The sequence below is a fragment of the Otolemur garnettii genome, unplaced genomic scaffold, assembly GCF_000181295.1.
Source record: "Otolemur garnettii isolate 467f Iridium unplaced genomic scaffold, OtoGar3 scaffold00088, whole genome shotgun sequence".
Lineage (NCBI taxonomy): Eukaryota > Metazoa > Chordata > Mammalia > Primates > Galagidae > Otolemur > Otolemur garnettii.
Genome location: NW_003852483.1, coordinates 8,204,067 through 8,223,065, shown reverse-complemented (window position 1 = coordinate 8,223,065; position 18,999 = coordinate 8,204,067). Strand labels below are relative to the sequence as shown.

The 18,999-nt window shown below is 39.3% G+C and overlaps 1 protein-coding gene across 2 annotated transcripts in view; it reads right to left on the bottom strand.

Moving 5' to 3' along the window:
- IARS (isoleucyl-tRNA synthetase) overlaps positions 1 to 18,999 on the bottom strand; it is an 83,122-nt gene that overhangs the window by 5,114 nt on the left and 59,009 nt on the right. Inside the window, exons 30-33 of one of the 2 annotated variants that reach the window (XM_003795050.3) lie at positions 18,275 to 18,380; positions 10,274 to 10,399; positions 2,603 to 2,746; positions 914 to 1,066 (exon numbers count right to left, since the gene is read on the bottom strand). In XM_003795050.3, coding sequence (XP_003795098.1) covers positions 914 to 1,066; positions 2,603 to 2,746; positions 10,274 to 10,399; positions 18,275 to 18,380 — 529 coding nt within the window. Of the gene's footprint in view, positions 1 to 913; positions 1,067 to 2,602; positions 2,747 to 9,611; positions 9,735 to 10,273; positions 10,400 to 18,274; positions 18,381 to 18,999 lie in introns of those variants that run through there. The other variant, XM_023516237.1, reaches the window with a different exon arrangement.

The following is an 18,999-nucleotide window of genomic DNA, read 5'->3' as shown; positions in this document are numbered from 1 at the left end:
GCCACTGTTAGCCAGAATGTGCAAGAGGTAACCATGCAAAAGATAATGCCTGGCTAGTTTCAACAAGTGCTAAAATATACAAATCCTGATTTAGAAAGCCCGATAAAGCCTAGGTTGTAAGGTTTTGTAAATAAAAGGATGGACTGGTAAAAGGTTTTGAGTTAGGATGTCAAGAAGAATGGCTATAAACAGGAAGAACAGATCCCACAAAGGGCAGCTATTTGGGGAAACGCTGCCAGTGGTAGCAATATTAAAAGTGAGCATGTCTGATGTATGGTAGAACAGAACTCAAAGGGTAGGGCTAGCTGGTCAATCGGGAAGTTGACAGTAGCACAAGCAGCAGAAATCAAAGAAGTGGACAATGTGAAGGGGGAGAATGAGAAAAGAAAACACATCATTGCCAGACACTAGCTCGTGCAATTACTGTCGTAAGTTTCTGTTTTCTGGGTTACTGAAAGCAGAATACGGCAACTGATGAATTTGCTTTTCATACTGCGACATAGCTCAGTGAGAGACGCATGTGGGCGTGTGTTTTAATAAACTGTAAAGGGAGGTATAGTGTCAGTGATGTTTCCTCCAGGCTGTTATTCTATACAACACTGTGCTTATATTGATTCTTGGGGAAGTGAACAATTTTAGGGTCAGAAAGTATGCTAATTTACCTGGAAGCATTTATTTTTCATAACATCAATATAATTTTTAGATTATTTCTAAAGTGAAAGGTAATTATGTTTTTAATTATTATTATTTTTAAAAATCACATTACAGCAGAGTTCTGGGGAAAGAACCAAAAAAGATAACAAAAAGATAATGACAATATTCTAATACACATATTCTATAAATGGTTAATGGCATCAGAATTTACTTTCAACAAAAGGAAAGAAAGAAAAAAAATTATGGTCCATAATCTCACCTTCAGTTTGGGTCTCATTCAGAAACAGCTTTAGCTTCCTGCTCCGAAGGCCAAATACCTTGGCTGCTTCATAAAGAAGTCCTTGGTGGGTGAGCCCATTCTGCCCAAGTGGGTTTTCAAGCAGAAGAGTGCCCACTGTTCCCATTAAACACTCTATGGAAGAAAGAATAAACTGAATTAAATGCTCAGAGCTCACCCTCTAACAGAGGTAGCCAGTACAGACAGCTCCAACAGGCAATGCCAAAGGCTCCTGAGGCCAGCAGTGAGTACAGGATATGAGTGTGACAGCTGGAGGTGCATTCCATGTGGAAACCTTAAACATTCCACAGAGGGGAAGGGAAAAAAGAAAAACCAACTCATATAAAAGCCCAGCAGCTTGGGGAACAGAGTCAAGTGAAGAGCCTAAAGACTTGAATAATAACACGCACAATGAGGATCCTAAAATAACAGGAAAAAATTATTATCAATCTAGTCTGTTGATCAAGGCACGGAGGTAAACGTGTTTTCAGAACATTTTCCAAGAAAAAATAAAGTAAAACTACAAATCAAAAATGTTTTGGTGCTGGCTCGGCGCCTATAGCTCAACCGGCTAAGGCGCCAGCCACATACACCTAAGGTGGCGGGTTCGAATCCCCAGCCCGGACCCGCCAAACAACAATGATGGCTGCAACCAAAAAATAGCCGGGCGTTGTGGCGGGCGCCTGTGGTCCCAGCTACTTGGGAGGCGGAGGCAAGAGACTCGCTTGAGCCCGGGAGTTGGAGGTTGCTGTGAGCTGTAATGCCACGGCACTCTACCCAGGGGGATAGCTTGAGGCTCTGTCTCAAAAAAAAAAAAATGTTTTGGTGCTTAAGCAATTCAGTTTCATTTAGTTCCAATTTTTACCTAATCAATTTATTTCATTTCTTGACTATTCCAGATGTATTCTATATAAATACACTAAAAGATATAAGCCTGTGGGTGTCCCCCAAAGCAGTGGTGAGAACCTACACTTCAAATCACTACACTGAAGCAAACTCAAAAGATACATGAAGGGGTACAGCCCCCCACGCTCAGACATGGCAGTCTAGTCTCATGTGCTCCCCATGGAACATGGTTCTAAGATGGAATTCTCTTACTCTGAGAACATGCCCAGGCCTGCTGAACAGCAGAAACGTTCTTAGAAAGGAACTGGCCAGAGGACCACGCTGGGTCGCAGCTGGCAGCTAAACACATGGAGACATTGGACAGTTGTACTTTGTTTCTTTGTCCTCATTAACACAATAATTGTTGGTCTTAGTTCAAGGAAATGCGCCCACAGAACAGACAACCTGGCATCTTTGTGATTCAGCCCCAAGTAAAATGTTCTTAATTTGTATCAATTGTACGTGTTCAGCAGTAATTGTACTGGATTGGAATCTTTATGGCAGTTTCTGTGATCTTACTTTCCTGTCTTAACTGTATTGATATTTTAAACTTTTATCTGATGTTTTAGGGTATATAAGAATATCAGTAAAGATGGGTATTTGCTGAATGCCAGAGCGAGCTTCAGCCTCCCTTTTCAGATTAATCATCTCGCTTGCAGGATTACCTCTGCGTCACTGAACAGTCAGCCCCGGGAACAGTAACAGAAACTAGACTTAGAGATTTGAACATAAGGAAATCTTCACGCCCAGCACCCCCTAACCTGATTGTTGGGAGGAGGCACATACCTTGTGGCTCTGCATTCAGGAGCTGCAGGTTGATGTACTGACAGAGAAGAGCACTAGGGCTGCTGATCACAGAGGGAGCTGATCCTGCAGTCACACTAAGTGTTTTTCCACTAAGACTCAGTAAATCAGTTTGGTTTTGTATTTCTAAAAATAACAATAACAATTTTTCAAGGTTAGATCAGAGATGAAGACATTCACTTTTCTCAACTATTATACTATCATATATCTTTTTACATTGTGCTTTCCACTTAATTTCTGTTTATCAAAGAACACTGCCTTTTCTATGAGCCAGGCTTTTAATGACATGCAAGTAGAAAATCTTGATGCAAAAATAAATGGCATAATGTTCATAACTTAAAATATAAGGCAAACTGTTTTCTCTCCTTTTAAGATTTTTCTCTGCATACTGTGGCTCCTCTTTAAATTTTCTTTTATGCCAGAATCCCAAGTTTTACCTTGAAAAGCTTCAATTAAAAAAATAATAATTACAGTTAGAAGGTAAGTTATTTGACTAAAAAGAAAGATATGAAACAAATAAAGATACACAGAACACATGTAGTATAATTTCATTCAGGTAAAATTAACATTGCTTAGTGATGTATACAAAGGGAGATGACTGGTAATAGTTGTGATACAAGATGGGGTGCACTGGGAAGACTCCAAATATTGAGTGGAAGTGGCACATATGAGACTGGGCGGGGCAGTTCCTCAAGGAACTTGCATCACCAAGTGGCTGGATTCCCATGTCCATGCCCAGCTCAGGGCCACATGGTCTCCGCTCTCAACCACACCTGACTGAGAAAGAAAACATATTAGACCTGCTGTTGTAGATCTCAGCACAAGAGACATGTGGACAGATCTCTCCAACGGATAGACTATAAATGAGGATCTAAATCTCAGGTGGACAATATGACTTATTCTTTCCCTAGCTACTCTGTCCTTGCCCAAGCAGACTGATGAACAAAGGGGGCCATCCAGGCTGGAAGGATATCTGTGGGCTCAGAAACATTACTTCTACTCCCCAAAGCTAATTCTGCTACTGTGTATCCCAACTACCAAGAGCATAAATCCACGAGCTTCTAGATACCACATTATTGCCAGGGGAGATGAGCCAGGTCTCCAGTGGCAGGCTGGTTATATATTATACCCTTTCTATCATGAGGTAGGTAGTGCTTTGTCCTTACTGGAACACATATCTTTGAAACATGAATTTGTCACTGTCACCTGTAATGTTTCTGTCAAATTCACCATCCAAGGACTTAGAGAATGCCTATCAAAACATACACTGGGGACAGGACACCCTTTTAATAAAGGGCAGGAAAATTGCGTTGTCATATGCAGAAGAATAACACTGAGGGCCAGGTGCAGTGGCTCACGCCTATAATCCTGGCACTGTGGGAGGCCAAGGTGGGTGGATTTCCCTAAGCTCACAGGTTTGAGACCAACCTGAGCAAGAGCAAGGACCCTGTCTCTAAAAATAGCCAGGCATTTTGAGGGCACCTGTAGTCCTAACTACTAGGGGGGCTGAGATAAGAGAATCGCTTCTGCCCAGGAGTTGGAGGTTGCTGTAAGGTATGATGCCACGGCATTCTACCAAGGATGACAAAATAAGACTGTCTCAAAAAACAAACAAACAAACAAAACAAGAACAAAACTGGACCCTTATCTCTCATCATACGCAAAAATCACATGGCAGCACATATACTAAAACTGGAACAATACAAAGATTGGCACAGTCCCTGAGCAAAGATGACCTGCAAATTTGTGAAGTGACTCATCTAGAATGTTTATTTGCAGCTCAATTCACAATCACTAAGATGTGGAATCAACCCAAGTGCTCATCAATTCATGAACGGATTAATAAACTGTAGTATATGTATACCATGGAATACTATTCAGCCATAAAAAGATGGTGACTTTATATCTTTTGCATTAACCTGGATGGAGTTGAAGAACATTCTCCTTTTCCTAAAGTATCACAAGAATGGAAAAACAAGTATCCAATGCACTCAATACTAATATGAAAGCAACTAAAAAACAACTACATGCCCATATGAAAGAAAAACACAATTAAATTCAAGTATGGGGAGGGCGGAATATTGCTAAAGTCTCACCTAATGGGCACAATGTAAAGGTAATACAGTACACCCCCTGGGTGAAAGGCTCAACTACAACTTGGACTTTGCCTACCAAATGCAAATAATGTAGCCTAATCATTTGTACCCTCATATAAATCTGAAATAAAACCAACTCAAGATGGACTAAAAACTTGAATATAAAATCTGAAACTATAAAAACACTACAAGAAAACTTACGGAAAACCCTCCTGTATACTGATCTAAGCAAGGTATTAATGACTAAGATCGTAAAAGCACAGGCAACAATAACAATAATAGACAAATGGGACTTAATTTAACTACAAAGCTTCTGCAGAACAAAAGAAATAATCAACAGTGAAAAGACAACCTGCAGAAAGAGAGAAAATATTTGTAAACCATACACCTAATGGGGAAGTTATATCTAAACAAAATTCACAAGGAACTCAAAACAACATCAACAACAAGAAAAACAACCCCAAGATCTGAACCTGTAGCTCAAAGGAGTAGGGCACTAGCCCCATATGCCAGAGGTGGCAGGTTCAAACCCAGCCCCAGCCAAAAAAAAAAATAAAATAAAATAACAACTGCAAAGCCCCATTAATAAGTTAGGCTAAGGAGGCTCGGCGCCTGTGGCTCAAGCCGCTAAGGCGCCAGCCACATACACCTAAGGTGGCGGGCTCGAATCCCCAGCCCGGCCCGTCAAACAACAATGATGGCTGCAACCCAAAAATGGCCAGGCGTTGTGGTGGGCGCCTGTGGTCCCAGCTACTTGGGAGGCTGAGGCAGGAGACTCGCTTGAGCCCAGGAGTTGGAGGTTGCTGTGAGCGTGATGCCATGGCACTCTACCCAGGGAGATAGCTTGAGGTTCCATCTCAAAAAAAAAAAAAAAAAAAAAGTTAGGCTAAAGACAAGAACAATTTTCAAAAGAAGACAAATGGCCAGCAAGCAAATGAAAAAAAGTCCAATATCACTTATCATCAGAGAAATGCAAATTAAAACCACAATGAGGTATCACCTCACATCAATCAGAATGGCTACTGAAAAGACAAAATAACAGACGTTGGCAAGGATACAAAGAAAAGGGAATTCTTATACACTGTTGGTAGGAATGTGAATTAGTGCAACTTCTATGGGAAATAATATGGAGATGTAGAAATATAGAACTGCCACATGATCCACCAATCCCACTACTGGGTATCTACCCAGTAGAAAAAAAATCACTATATAAAAATGATACCTGCACTATTTCACAACAGCAAAGATATGGAATCAACCTAAGTGTCCATCAACAGAATTGGATAAAGAAAATGTGTTATATATACCCGATGGAATATTACTCACCCATAAAAATGAAATCCTATCTTTTGCCGTAACATGGATGGAATTTAAGGCCATTACGAGAAACAACTTAGACACAGAAAGACAAATACCACACGTTCTCCCTTATAAATGGGAGCTAAATAATGTATACCATGGAATGGGTAGAATGATGAATGATGCAGGCTCAGCGTGAGTAGGGTACTGATGGGGTTGATAATGGGAGGTTGCTTGCTGAGTACAATATCTATTGCTCCAGTGACAGATGCACTGAAGGCCCTGACTTTACCACAGTGCAATGTAGCAAACTGTACTTACTCGTACTCTGTGAATGTATTTTAAAAAAGAATGTCTTTCTTATTCAAACATGGCATTCTATACAATACGGAATCTGGTCAGAGAACTCATTTCTCAGCAAATGAAGTACTGCAAGGTGTTCAAGTTCAGGGACCTCACTTTCTCCATCATTTGAAGCAGCTGATCTACTAATAAAATGGTGAAATGGCCTTCTGAAGATTCAGTCCCACCTGGACAAAAACACCTCACCAGGGCTGGAATAATGTCCTTCAAGATGTTGTCTATGCTTTAAATGAGAGAGGCAGACTATGGCCTAGCCTGGCTGCCTGTGTATGTAAAAAAATCAAAATTTTAATGAAACATTATCCTGCTCATTGGTTTATATATTATTGCAGCTGCTTTTGTGCTGAGTGAATGGGGACTGAAGACCCCACTCTTGGCAATGAAAAGCACCCCCAGAAAAAAAGGAAAACTGAAAAGTAAGCTGAGTAAGTTGGAACAAAGAAAAGTCAGCTAGTTTATGTTTAAGCTAGCCATTGCTAGGAAGCTTCTTGTCTTTTTTGAAATTCTAACCTGTTGGGGATACAGCTTACAAACACCTTGCTAGGTCTGTGAGCACTCTGAGAGTAATGGTCATAGAAGAGACTGTGACAAATCCTAGAAAAAGATACATCTTCTAGGGCATTTCCTGTCCATTGAACAGGCAAAGCAGATACCCATTGTGGAGATTTGCATTTGACTGGGGCAGAGACCAAGGGAGTAGCTCAAGCTCTGAGATATGGGCAGAAGAGCTTATATCCCTTATAGCAAAGGAAAATCCTCTGTGGTGGTGATGGGAGGAAAATGCCTCCCTCCCACCGATTCCTCAGAGGAGATTAACGCTGGTGGTGTTTTACTCCAGAGAACTAGTGGAGCTTAGCACCTCCCTAGAAATCTGCGTGCATGACCTCAAGCAGGAGGCTCAGATTTCAGATTACTGAAGGCCACCCTTAAGGTTAACTGTAATAACAATAGAAGCTGATATGATCAATCTGAGACATCTTTGTTTCCTCTTCATCTTACCCTCTGGGCAAATTGCCTCAACAAAATCAGAGTGGAGCCACTCTGGGCCACTGCCAGAATCCCACTATGGGCAATGGACCCTGGCTCCTGCTTTTAATTCTCTATGTCTCTTCTCTTTCTTTATCGTTGCTTCTAACTCTATATTTCTTCAGTCAATTGCTGCCAGTTTCCACACGTGTCAGTGGACACTGCTCTCGGGGTGGGACCCTGACATTTTTGTATTACAATGGCAGAGTTAATGACTCCTAGTCTAAAATATTTAGTATCTGCCTTTGAGAAAAAGTTAGCTGACATCTAGTCTAAATCAGAGACCCATATATGGTACCATTTCTTTCATGGCCAAGATTTAGGGCACAAAGGGAGACAGATGAAAGTGGTTCCTCTTTACCCTTAGTGATCCACTCTAGTACTTCAGTCTCTGCTAGTTTAGAGGTTCAGTTCCCAAGAGAGGAGGAATGCTCCCACAAACAGTAATTTCATTAAACTGAAAATCTGACACTTGGTCACTTCAATCTCCTTTATCTAGTGAACCAACAAGCAAATAAATGGGATGGGGTAGGGTGGGGTGGGGTGCCTACTGTACTGACTGGGACAATTAATTATATAATATCCTTATACAATGAGGATAAAAAATGTCTGCAATACTAGAGATCTCTTGCACCTTATCAGTGACAAAATGAATGAAGAACTACAAAAATCCAATATAGGCAGGGATTTTAATGGCTCCAATCCTTCAGAAAAGATTTGGATCATCCCTTCAGGAAGGACACTTGCTAAAGCCAAAGGGTAGGGAATAGTAGCAAAGAAAGGAAATGACAGATTGATTAAAGTGTTGACCATCTGATCAGTTACCCAGGAGTGTAATTGTTCTATCTTACTTATTAGATAACATGTATTTGTGTACATATTAAAAAATTCTTATTTTTCCATTCATCTATTTCCCCACCATATAACAAAATATTTTAACAGGTAATATTCTATCCTGGTAATATTAAAAGTACAGTATAAGGGTATGTGTGACTCAGCTATTAGAGACATTAGTATCATCCAAAGATGAATAAGGTGACTTTCTGTCCTGTTTTAGGTAATGTGGTCAGCATGTTTTAAGTTCTACAAGGAAGAGGTAAAAGCATGACTTAATTTATTAGGTCTTTATTTGGAAGTAAAATATGGTTTAAAGAGCCATGTATAGATGTCAGGATTGCCGAGGGGTGAACAGTAATGGTTTTATCCTGTGTCAATGTAGCTAAGCTAGAACAGGCTCCCAATTCTCTGCCTGGCTTAGTTCTGGGTAACGACTTGACCACAGAGTACTCTGTACAGGTTTTAGAAAGGAGAAATGGTAAATAAATTACCATTATTGTCAATGTAGGGCCCAGGCAACCATCAGCTTTCTCAAGCTGTGCTGATCACCAGCTTGTTGTGTTAAGTCAGACAGTGAGCAGCCAATGGTCCTGCTTTTTTGCTCTTTTAACTTCTAGGCCAAACACATGTGCAACGTTCAGGCAAAGTACACCAGCAGTTTCTTCTGGGTGACACCTGACTGTCAGTGTTAAATGTAGTTAGACACATGTGAGCTCCAGCCTATCTTTGCTTTTGTTATTAGGTAAGAATGTGTCTACTACTTATCCTACAGTGAGTTCAGGCAAAGATCCCAGGCTTCCACTAACTTGCTCATCGCTCCTCATGGTGGATCATGGTTAGAGATTTTTCTCAGAGCTCCAACTGATGACCTTTACTTCCCCAGTTATTCTGATTGCTTTTACTTCCCCTACTTATCCCTTCAGTAAAGAAGAGAGCAAATGGTTTCTCAGTGGCTGTAATAATTTATAATACAGCAGTGAATGACAGACCCTATTATGCAACATTCCTGGCAACATCTGACTGTGAGAGACTAGTTTTTGCCAATCTGGTGACAGTTAATGGTACCTCACTATGGCTCTATCTTGTGTGTTCCTGATTACTAAAGATTCAAAAGTTCTTCCTTAATCAATTGGCAATATAGATTTCCACTTTTTAAATTATTTATAATATAATTTTCTGAAAATGAGCATTTAGATTCATAAAGTGTTAAGTTTCCTGAGGCTGTCATAATAAAGAACCACAAATGTGTATGTGTTGTATGTATGAAAAATAACAGAAATTTACTGCCTCACAGTTCTGGAGGCCAACTCTGAAATTAAGGTGTTGCCAAACATGCTACCTCTGAAATTTATAGGGAAATCCTTCCTTGCCTTTTCATAACTTCTAGAGGGTCCTAGAAATCGTGGGTGTTTCTTGGCTTGCAGCTGTGTAACTCCAATCTCTGCCTTCATCAATACGTGGCATTTTCTCTATGTCTTCATATGGCCATCTTCCTATGATGACAATAGTCATACTGTATTAAGAGCCCACTCTACTCCAGTATCACCTTATTTTAAATAATTACATTTGAAATAACCCTATTTCCAAAGGTCACAAGGGCTTAGGACCCCAACATATCTTTTTTCAGTGGTACCAATTCAACACGTATCAGAAGAAAATGGATTTATAATTCCTTAAAATTTTATGCAGACTTGTTTTGCTGAAAATCTAGATTTAGTGAGATTTGGATACTATGTTTTATAAAGTTGAAACCCCCAAAGGAGATCTCTGAAGCCTGAATTCCATCACATGGCTAATTGGTGAGAAGGCAAGACGAGAACTTTCCCCACCTAGTAAGTTCAGGGTTTTCAGCCATATCACACAGAGAGGGGCACAGGTAGACACTGAAGGCAGGCATTGCTCAAGAGCCCAGCCTTGACTCAAGAGTCAGGAAAAACTCAAAAATTATGCAGTGTAACCGATACCAAATTAAGACCTTCACCAATCCATCTTTTTATCAAAAGACACAGACCTGCTCTCACTTTCCACATACCTGTTTCATTATGGAAGACTGCCAATTCTGAATTTTTAACTCCAAAAATACTAGCGACAACATTTTTCAGTTTTAAAAGGTCCAACCTATTATCCCCTTTTGGATTTTCCAGAAGCAATACTCCACCTAAAAAGCCACAAAAACCAAGATTTCAGTCAGAAAAAAACTTAACAAGAAAATGTTAAATTTGGAAGAAAATGGATATGGGGATAGGGGAAGGTATCAAGTTCTATTTTTCCTCTCAAGTATAAACCATATATACCCTTAGTATATGTTTTGGCAATTCTTTGTAGGTACGGTCCAAGGATAGAACTCTACCAGGCAGTCTGTTCTTGTCTTTTTATAGATTTAAATCTTTGTATTCATGATCCTCATTTTTCTTTTTCTTTTTGAAACAGTCTTATTATGTCGCCCTTGGTAAAGTGCTGTGCTGTCACAGATCACAGCAACCTCAAACTCTTGGGTTCAAGTGACGCTCTTGCCTCAGTCTTCCAAGTAGCTGGGACTACAGGCACCTGCCACAATGCCCAGCTATTTTTTGTTGCAGGTGTCATTGTTGTTTAGCTGGCCCAGGCTGGTTTGGAACCCACCAGTTTTGGTGTATGTGGCTGGCACCCTAACCATTATGCTACGAGTGCCGAGCCTCATTTTTCATTTTGTGCCATTTAGAAACCCTCAGGCTTACAGGTGTTAGAAGTACTATTATTTTCTTAGATATAGCTGCTAGTAAACATATATACATTTGACTTTTCTATGTTTGTCTCATGTCCTATGACTTAAAAGCTTTTTATTTTGGCTAGATGCTGTGGCCCATAACCATAAATCCTAACACTCCGGGAGACTGAGATGGCAGGATCACTTGAGCTTAAGGGTTTAAGATCAGCCTGAGCAAGAACAAGATCCCATCTCTACTAAAAACAGAAAAATTAGCTGGGCATTGTATTGAGCACCCACAGTCCCAGCTACCTGGGAGGGTGAGGCAGGAGGATCACTTGAGTCCAGAAGTTTGAGATTGCTATGAGGTAGGCTGATGCCACAACACTCTAGCCTGGGGTAACAGAGTAAGACCTTGTCTCAAAAAAGTTTTTTTTTTTTTTAAATGTAGTACGATTTTATTTAATTATTTTGGAAATACACACAATTAATGTTTATATCCAATGGGTACAAAAAATGGCAAAAAATACTTTAAATAGACTTAAAGATCATTTGTAGTTTTTTCCTTATAACACAAATGTTTTCAGCAGAAAAATAAATTGAGAACCATATCAAATCATATTAAAATGGACAACCAATCTGTGGTTACATTTGAAGCCATTCCTAGGAAAATAATCTTGTTGGAGTTGGGAGCTTTTCTTTCTAGTTGTTTGGTTAGTTAACCCAAGAATAGGCAGTCTTGGACCTGGCAGTTGGATGAACCCTGTCTTGTCACTCCATTCTACTGGCCCTCTGACTGAAGCTGACATAGAATTCTGGCCTTGTTAACATTAGTAATGCGCACCTCCTAACTGTCCAACTGATTCCTTCTACAGGGTCATCCCAGATAGCCAGAATGTTGGCAGCGGTGGACTAAATCACATGTCACACAACATCACTGAACTGTGTAGCAATTCAAGGATCACATATTGCATAACACATTACCACAGGTTCAGATAAACATACAACCACCACAGGGAACAGCTGCCGATGGTACTAATAGGCAGACCAACACAGAGGTCTCCCATCACATTTTGAATCCAGTCACTCTGAGCCAAGTGTCTTTATGTAGAATTTTATTTTCTACAGGGGCAACTTTACATCTCCTTTTCTGATCTGTATGCCTTTTATTTCCCTTTTTTGCCTTAGTCTACTGGCTAGAAATTCCAATACAATGTTTTTTTTTTTTTTTTTGAGACGGAGCCTCAAGCTATCCCCCGGGGTAGAGTGCCATGGCATCACGCTCACAGCAACCTCCAACTCCTGGGCTCAAGTGAGTCTCCTGCCTCAGCCTCCCAAGTAGCTGGGACTACAGGCGCCCGCCACAACGCCTGGCCATTTTTTGGTTGCAGCCATCGTTGTTTGGCAGGTCCAGGCTGGGGATTCGAAATCGCCACCTTAGGTGTATGTGGCTGGCGCCTTAGCCACCTGAGCCACGGGCGCCGAGCCCAATACAATGTTGAATAAAAGCTACATCCTAGCCATGTTCCAGATGTTAGGGAGAAAGAATTCAGGCTTTCCCCATAATGGTAGCTGTAGGATTTTTGTAGATGCTCACCACCATGGTGACGAAGGACCCCTCTCTTTCTATTTTTCTGAGGGTTTTTACCATGAATGAGTATGAACTTTCTGCATTAACTGCTATAGACATAACTAATCCTTTAGTCTGATAATATGTTAGATTCTATTGACTGATTTTTAAGTATCCGACAGCTCTGCATAAATGGTATTAAACCCCACTTGATCATGATGCACAAGTCTATGTTAACCTAAGTAGCTGAACTCCATTTAACAATATCTTGGTAAGAATTTTAATTTATATACATGAAAGATATTTGTCAATTTTTTTCAATGCTATCTCTATCTGGTTTTGGTCACAGTAGCACTACCTTCATAAAATGAGTTAGGGCATATATTCTCCTCTTCTTATTTTCTAGAAGAATTTGTACAGAATTGATGTTAATTATTTAAAAAATATGATCAAATCCTCTAGTGAAACTATTTGAGCCTGGAGATTTCAAATTATGAATTCATAATTCATGAATTATGGGCCCTTACCAGTCATAGGGCCAGTCAAATGGATTACTGATTTCATATCATGTCAGTTCTGATAGTTTGCATTTTTTAGAAATTGGTTCACTTCATCCAAGTTGTCAAATTATACATGGAAGCTTATTTATATTTGCATATCTTCTTGTTTTTTGCAGAGTCTATATTGATATCCTGTTTCATTCTTGTTACTGGTAATTGTGTCTTTTTTTCTTCTCAGTTTTGATAGAGGTTTATCGATTTTATTAATTTTTGTTTTAGAACCATATTTTTGTTTCATTCATTTTTTTCTATTGTTTTCCTGTTTTCTTTCTTTTTTTTTTTTTTTAAACAGAGTCTCACTTTGTTGCCCCCAGTAGAGAGCTGTAGCATCACAGCTTACAGCAACCTCAAACTCTTGAGTTCAAGTGATTCTCTTGCCCCACCCTCCTGAGTAGCTGGAACTATAGGTTCCAGCCACAACACCTTGCTATTTTTAGAAAAGATCTCTGTGGTGGCTCACACCTGTAATCCCAGCATGTAGGGAGGCTGAGGTGGGCAGATCGCCTGAGCTCACCAGTTTGAGACTATCCTGAGCAAAAGCAAGGTCTCATCTTTACTAAAAATAGAAAAACTTAGGCAAGAGGATCATTTGAGCCCAAGCTGAGGTTGCTATGAGTTATGATATCCCGGCATTCTACCCAGGGCGACGGCTTGAGACTCTGTCTCAAAAAACTAACAGAATAAAAAAAAATTAGAGATGGAATCTCAGTCTGGCTTAGGCTGGTCTCTAATCTTGAGCTTAAGCAAGCCACCTGCCTTGGCCTCCCAGAGTGTCTTAACACCACTTAAGTTTCATTATACATGTTTTGAATTTGTGTTTTCTTTTTCATGCAGTTCTTTTTTTCCCATTAGACTTCTTTCCTAATTTTGCATTATATAGAAATACGTTGTTTAGTTTTCACAAGTGTGGAGATTTTCCATTCATTGTTCTGTTGCCAACATACCGATTTATAGTTTGATTTCACTGTGAAGACAGGGCATGTTCTTCTATTACTTCAACTCTTTTAAGTGCTTAAAGTTTGTTTTATGGCCGAGGGTCCAAGTTAACCTATTTTAGCAAAATTCTACGACAGTCTGAAAATAATACATATTCTGCTCCTATTGGGCAAGGTTCTCAACAAATGTCAGTTAGATATCGGTTTTCTTTCTAAATGGTCCATTGATTGTTCAAAGAGCTATGTTGAAGTCTCAAACTATAAAAGTAGATTTATCTATTTCTCTTTTTTTATTTTGAGACAGCGTCTCACTATGTCACCCTCGGTAGAGTACCATGGCATTACAGCTCACAGCAACCTCAAACTTTTGAGCTTAAGCGATTCTCTTGCCTCCACCTTTCAAGTAGTTGGGACTAAAGGTGCCCCCCACAATACCCAGCTATACATTTGAAGAGTTTCTTACAGATACCATATAGTTGGGTAAATTTTTCTTTTCTTTTTTTGGAGGGGCATGCAAGGTCTCGCTCTGTTGCTCAGGCTGAAGTAGTGGCACAACCATAGCTCACTGCAACCTTGAAATCCTGGGCTCAAGCGATCCTCTTACCTCAGCCTCATGAATAGCTGAGGGGGAGGGGCATACCACCATATCCAGCTAGCTTTTTTTATTGTACAGGTAGGGTCTTGTTATATCGCCCAAGTTGTTCTTAACTCCTGGCTTCAAGTATCCTCCTGCCTTAGCTTCCCAAAGTGCTGGGATTAAACCATGCCTGACCTCTAATATGTTTTTAATAACTGCCAATCTCTGTTGGTGTATTTAGATCACTTTATATTTAGTACAATTATTGATATTAGAGCTTAAGTCTTCCATTGAATTTGTTTTCTGTTTGTTTTATTTCTTGTTTCCTTTTTCCTAGATTCCTGTGGGTTAAACATATTTTAGAATTCCAGTTTTTGTCTAGTGTTTTATATTATATGTCCCTTGGTATAGGCTTATTGGTGAAGTCTACTGATATCAACATTTTACCAGTTTATGAGATTTATCTCCCTTTACTCTGCCCTATGTGGAATAGTCTTAACTATTTCTTATACAGTAGGACCTCACTTAATGTTGTCAATAGGTTCCTTGACACTATGACTTTAAGTGAAATGACATACAGTCCAAGGAAACCAATTTTATCATAGTTAAATTCTTATGGCACACATTATGCTATCTCACTTAAAACTGTGCAGTTTCTGGCTAGACACAATGGCTCATGCCTACAATCCTAGCGCTCTGAAAGGCCAAGGCAGGTGGAGTGCTTGAGCTTAGGAGTTCGAGACCAACCTGAGCAAGAATGAGACCCCGTCTCTACTGAAAACAGAAAAACTAGTTGGGTGAGGGGGCCTGTAGTCCTAGCTACTTGGGAGATTGAGACAAGAGGATTGCTTAAGCCCAAGAGTTTGAGGTTGCTGTGAGCTATGATGCCACAACACCATCCAGGGCAATAAGAGTGAGACTCAAAAAAAATAAAAAAGGTTTTCAGTTTCCAAAAATTTATTGATGATGTTAAGTAAGGACTTACATATATATATGTAAAAGACCATATCAAACTATGTTATAGTGCTTGTTGCAACCATGAACTACAGTTTAGAAGGTTCAAGCAGAAGGAGATTGAATTAACACTCTATTTTCATTCTCTAATTTTCTTCCTTCTTGATGTTTCTGAATTCTCTTCTATGTTAAGAACCTCTTTCAAATATTCTTTTAGGACTGGTCTGCTGGCAACAAATTCTTTTAGTTTTTCTTCACTTGAAAATGTCTTGATTTTTCCATTATCCTGAAGGGTATTTTTAATTAATATAAAATTCTGAGTTGACTGTACTTACTTTTAGCACATGAAAAATGTTATCTTTTACTTTCTGGCCTCTGTGGTTACTGAAATTCAATATCATTCAAATTGTTTTTCTGCTATAAGTAGGTGTTGCATTTCTCTCACTGCTTTCAAGAATTTGTCTTTAGTTTTCAGAAGTCTGACCACGATGTATCTTGATGCTCATACTTTTTGGTTCATGCTGTTTGGGTTTTACTGTCTTAGTCCATCCAGGCTGCTTTAACAAAGTATCACAGGCTGGGTAGCTTATATACAACAGAAATTTATTTCTCACAGTGCCAGAGATTGAGAACTGGCCAGGATAAAGGTGCCAACAGATATGATGTTTAAGGGCCCATTTTTTGGTTCATAGATACCTTTTTCTTTCTGTGTCCTCACATGCTGGGAGGGATAAATAGACCTTTGGGAGAGAAATGCAACACCTTATAGCAGAAAAACAATTTGAATGGCATACGGGTACAACTCTCATTTATAAAGCCTCTACCCTCATGAACTTCCAGAGCTCCCACCTCTCAACACCATCGCCTTGGGGGTTAAGATTTTAACATGAACTTTAGAGGAACACGAACATTCAGACCATGGCACTTACCTTCTTGAATCTGTAAGTTTACAGATTATTATTTATCTTTTCAGATCTCTCATCTCTCTCTCTTTTTTTTTGATCCAATGACAAGAATGTTAATCTTTTGTTACTTGTTCCATAGGTCCTTAAGATTCTAGATTTTTTTCAACATTCTGTGTTTTTTTTTTTTGAGACAGAGCTCATAGCAACCTTAAACTCTTGGACTCAGGTAATCCTCTTGCCTCCGCCTTCTGAGCAGCTAGGACTAGAGACATCTGCCATAATGTTCAGCTGTTTTTTAAAGTAGAGACAGGGTCCTGCTCTTGCTCAGGCTGGTCTCAAACTCCTAAGACTCAAGTGATCCATCTGCCTCAGCCTCCTAGAGTGCTAGAATTACAGGTGTGAGCCACTTTGCCCTATCTCTATTTAGAACGAATACTTTTTATTATTCTATCTTCCAGCTCACCGATTGCCTCCTTTCCTTTCTATTTTATTCTTGAACCTATCTACTGAGTTTTATTTTAGTTATATTTTTCAGATCTAAAATTTCCATTTGATTATTCTTTGTATCTTCTTTATTTGCTGAGGCTTTGTATTTTTCATTTGTTTCTACTGCATTTGTTTTTGCTCTTTGAAACAATTTTATTACAGCCACTTTAAATGCTGATGGATAGTTTTGTCATTTCTTCATCTTAATATTCTCATCTATGGATTATTTTTTCATTCAGTTTGAGATCTTCCTGGTTCTTGGTATGATTAAGCAATTTCCACCAATACCTTGCTATTTTAGGTATTATAATAGTTGGTTTTTTAATGAAAACTCTGTATCTTAAGAGTAGATTTTGTTTGATTGCATTCTGGCAGTGGAAACAGGGATACTGCCTAGTTACTTCCAGGGGGGAGTAGAAGTCCAAGTTCACTATCAGCTTCCATGGACACCAAGGTCAGAACCCCTTGTTACTACTGCTGAGGTGGTGGGGGAGGGAATTCTCATTCCCCTCTAGGCCTCCACCATCTTCCTGGCCAGGAAAGGTAATGCATCTTTACTGTTCCTCATGTGGCCTTTACTGGCACCACAGGAATTGGTGGTAGTAGGCAGCCTCATTATTGCCAGGCTGTTCTGAGGGGGAAAGATGTCTTGTTACCACCCAGTGGGGATATAAATACAAGAGTTCCCTGGGCAGAAGGGCTTATCACTGCCTTGCTAGGAAGAAAGTCTGAGGTCCCTGCTTGGTCTTCTGTGAGACCACCATAATAGTCTGGGGTGTTTTGAGGATTTTCAACCTAACAAGAATGGAAGTCTATACTCCCCCATTTGGCCTTCACTTGTGTGGGTAGTGGCAGGGACAGCTTTTTTCTGTGGTGTTTTGCTGAAGTAGAGCAGTCAAATTATCTAAAAATTTTCTGTCTTGCTAGGCTTCTCCACTTCTAATCCTTTGTCTAGAGATAGCAGCACTTTGTTGGAGCTTTGTCTATACTTAAGTTTGGAATACATGCAGCAAAAAAGAAAATTCTGGTTATTCATTAATGTTATGTTACTTGATTACAAGGTTTCTGGCTGCTCTGCTTTCTTTACTCCATCTGTGAGTGTTCTTATGTTTATTTTTGTATATAGTATCCAGGGTGTTTAAGAGGTACTTAGTGGGAGGAATGGGGGAAAAATACATCTACTCTACCGTTCCCACAAGTGCAAATCTGTTCATTTAATTTAGTGGAATCATTTTCATTATAATTTTCAAAAAAAACTTGTCTGATTCTACCGATTCCTTTGTAATAGCCTTAAAAATACCCATTGGTTTAATAAAAAAAAAAAAAATCCATACAAACCTTGGAATTCATTTACTCTTACCTTGCTCACTGCCATTTGCACAAATGTTTAGATTGACATATGCACAAGCAGGACCAGGCAGGGATAATCCTTTGGTGAGTGTAATTTCCAGTTCAGACCCCTTTAACTGAGCACATGAGAACATAGGACTAAGTAACTATAGCATCTTACTGAAATGTGCCACAATACCAAGTAACATGTCAGTAAGAACAGCTCTACACAACTCCAACAACATATTCAATGTCATGAAAGAGTCAAGAGCTGTAATTTATATACCCATTTTTTAACCTTTTACCCTATTCTCTTAAAAATGTAAATCTCTTTTTCTGATTATATAAGCAATAATCGAACAATATAAAAAACAGAAAATGAAGCGATACTGCAAATCACTCCAAACAGCTACTTTCAGCCCTTCCTATCTGTCCTGTTTGTCCCATGTAAAGAAAAAAGACAAGGAAAAAACATTTAAGTAAATGACCAAGATATTTTATAGGTGACCTACTTCTGAATTATGAGCCAATATCCTCCATGTCTTGGAATCAGACTTTCATAGTTAAATCTAAAATTCCTAGATGTAATAACAAAAAATGCTACTGTAATTTTATATAAAACCAACTACCATAAAAGCTAAATGCTTTTCAAGCCAGTTGCTATTTACTTTTTTTTTGAGACAGGGTCTGGTTCTGTCACTTGGGCTAGAGTGCAGTGATGTTATCATAGCTCACTACAACCTCAAACTTCTGGGC